Below are 3,318 nucleotides of genomic sequence, written 5' to 3'. Positions count from 1 at the left end.
AAAATAACGGTTGGACGTAGGCCTCGGAGTAGAAGCTGAACCAAGTTTTTAAAAAACATCGTATTGTTTGTTCATTTACTTTTACGTTTGTTCTCCTTATTTATATCTTGTTTATCTCGCAACTGTCATCGTGTCACGGTGTTCAATATCGTGTCTCGGATCTATTTGATTGATTCAATCTTGTGAACTTAAAACGATTAAGTATCTCAAGTTTTCAACTTAAAAGGGATTCACTTAAGATTTTCATTGTTAAGAGTATTCAACTTAAAAAGTATTTACTTTATATCTTCATTGCTAAGTTGAAGAAAAATACTCTTTCATTCATACTTTTCTGGTCTATGCAACAGTCGACTTTACTGTGACATATACTGAGCTGAATTCGTGTGTATATACTTCTAACTCAAATAGTTCTAAGTATAAACACCTTTAACATTTAAAGTATTGTCCATATCAGCTTAGTCTATTGTCCTAGATTTCAAATAAGCTTAATTCAAGCTTAAAAATTTTAATTGGACACCTAATTCACCCCCTCCTCCTCTTAGGTGTTCTCGTCCTTGACTCTTCAACCTCATTTTCAAAACAATTGATGAAGCAAAGTGAATGAAAATGGAGTAAAAATAGCATAATTAGCCGTAAAAGAGTAAAATAAGAAAAATAGGAGAGAGTAGAGGGGAATAAATAATAAATAATAGTATAAGAAGGTGGAAAGCAAAGAATAAAGGCATACGAGCTTTGCTGTAAAAAGAGGTCACGACAGAGGATCCGCTGCCTTAGCAACTTAGGCATAACAAACACCACAAAGTATGTCAATATATGCGTAACACCATGTGAGACAACGAACAATCAACACTACCCCTTTCTATTATTTCTTTCCTCCTTAATTTTAGATCCAATACAAATTAAACGTGCTTACTTACTTATTTCTCATCTTGATCTGACCACCTTACTTACTACTTTCTTATCTATTTTTAGTACTCTTTTCACTTCACTTAATTCACTAATTCGTCTATTTATATATATAGAGTGCGTGTAACTACTAACAAGTTTGATTTTTTCTACTTCAACTCAACTTCTTTTGCCTAGCCATGCCTTCTTTATCCAATAATCTACCTAGTGTATGTGCTATTGTCCTAATTCTTAGTCTCTCCGTTGAAGCTCAACTCTCTATCGATCATTACTATTCTTCTTGCCCACAAGCGTTACATATCGTGCATGACGTGGTTGTTGAAGCTCTAAGGAATGACAGTCGAATGGCTGCGTCGTTGTTACGCCTTCATTTTCATGATTGTTTCGTCAATGTGAGTTCTTTTTCGACCTAATTTATTTATTTATATATGCGGGAAATAATAAAGCCCTTGGGATTGAATCAAAAGACTTTTAAATTATGAGAATTAATAGTCCTCAATCTTCATATTTCCACAATTATAGAATTTTCTTAGTCCTTGAATTTTCAAAAACATATTTTTATGTTATTCAGCATATACAGGTTGCGATTATATAATTTTAGCTGACTATACTATGATAATTGAATAAGCTTCTAAAACACTAACTAAATTACTTATGCACTCCTTTCGTTCCAATAATTTGGAATAAAAAAAACATAAACAAATGATTAAGAAACGCAATTCAATCATTGGCTAATTAATGTAACACTCTATAATAAGTTCTCTTACGTTAACAATAACAATATACTCCACGTACGATAATTTGTGTTAGCTGATGACCCCATAGAATTTACGGATTTACAAGTGTCATAATTGTAGTAGTTGTAAGTTGTAATTACGTTAACCATATTGTTGGGTTGGTGATAGGGATGTGATGGGTCAGTGTTACTGGACGATAATACAAAATTTGCGGGTGAAAAAAGGGCATACCCAAATGATAATTCACTAAGAGGATTTAACGTGATCGACATAATAAAAGCTCGATTAGAGAAGGCTTGCCCAAATATCGTCTCATGTGCTGATATTCTTGCTATTGCTGCTAGAGATGCTGTCTTTCATGTACGTTTACTTTTCTTCCACTTATTTATTTTTCTACATAAACTTTTTGTCGAGTACATACTAAAAATAGAATTGACTTGTTCCAAATATTTTTATTTATTTATGTGAATTTTCAGACGGGGGGGCCAACATGGGAAGTGGAATTAGGAAGAAGAGACGCACTGACAGCAAGCAGAGATGCAGCCAACATTCATATGCCTTCATCTCTCTCTAATATCACTGTCCTTACCGCCAATTTTGCCGCTGTTGGTCTCTCCTTCGAGGATCTCATCGCCCTATCTGGTATTATTTCTAACCCTTTTTTTTGTTATTTTCGAATCTCTACATGCATCAATCGTTTGAGCTTTTTTTCGTAATTTTAGTAGAAAATCAAAGGGAATCATAAACGCAGTATTTTACTAGTAAAAGCATATTGGACCCTTTATCACGTGTGAAAGTCATATCGACTTTATCAAACATTACTACTCGTACTAACTTATACTCCGTATGACTTCATCTAGAAAGAAGCCAAATGACACTAGCTAAATGAAATGGATTACATAATAATATAGTGATCGAAGTACTAATCCATGAAACGATTACGTTTTTAACAGGAGCACACACGCTGGGGTATGCACGATGTAAATCATTTAGACCAAGAATCTACGGAGACGTTAACATTAACCCCTCGTTTGGTGAAACACTACGTAAAAAGTGTCCAAGAGTGGGAAACGACAGCGTATTAGAGAAATTGGACTTCAGAACTCAATCACGTTTTGACAATTTGTATTACAAGAATTTGTTAACAAAGCAGGGTTTACTACACTCAGATCAGGAGCTGTATAATAGCAATAAGGCGGATCCAATTGTCAGAAAATATTCAAGGGATGTTTCATTATTTTTTAGAAGTTTTTCAAGGGCCATGATTAAAATGGGTGCTATTAGCCCTCCTAATGCTGCTCCTAGTGAAATTAGACGTCATTGTAGAAGCCCAAATATCCAGCCCTAGCTCTATTTTTTTTTAAAAAAAATTTCTGGTACCATGTAATTTATTTCGTTTTTTGTGAATAATCAGACAAATCGAAAAGCCAAAATTATTAAATTTACGGGAAGAAATACACACACTATCTTACAACCAGTTGTATATTAGCATCGTACAACCAACATATATCTAGCCGATCTTTTGTGTAATTTTTTTGAGCTTACTTAAAGTTTAATTGTTTTATGCTTAAGTGGTTGAGTTCATAAACTTTATCATATAGTTCGGATTCTTCAAAACAAAACTCATAAACTTTAATATAAATCTTGGATTCTACACCATTAATTGTAGTAATTG

General features: G+C 33.5%; 1 protein-coding gene across 1 annotated transcript; it reads left to right on the top strand.

The window, feature by feature from the left end:
• Positions 1-718: 718 nt before the first annotated feature.
• Positions 719-3,113, top strand: LOC141605868 (peroxidase P7-like). Its single transcript, XM_074424789.1, has 4 exons — positions 719-1,298; positions 1,812-2,003; positions 2,120-2,285; positions 2,597-3,113. The coding sequence occupies exons 1-4, from the start codon at positions 1,086-1,088 to the stop codon at positions 2,989-2,991; spliced, it is 966 nt and encodes a 321-aa protein (XP_074280890.1). The 5' UTR covers positions 719-1,085; the 3' UTR covers positions 2,992-3,113.
• Positions 3,114-3,318: the final 205 nt, after the last annotated feature.

Source organism: Silene latifolia, chromosome 1 (genome assembly GCF_048544455.1).
Source record: "Silene latifolia isolate original U9 population chromosome 1, ASM4854445v1, whole genome shotgun sequence".
NCBI classification, from domain to species: Eukaryota; Viridiplantae; Streptophyta; class Magnoliopsida; order Caryophyllales; family Caryophyllaceae; genus Silene; species Silene latifolia.
This window is presented reverse-complemented; position numbering and strand designations above follow the sequence as displayed.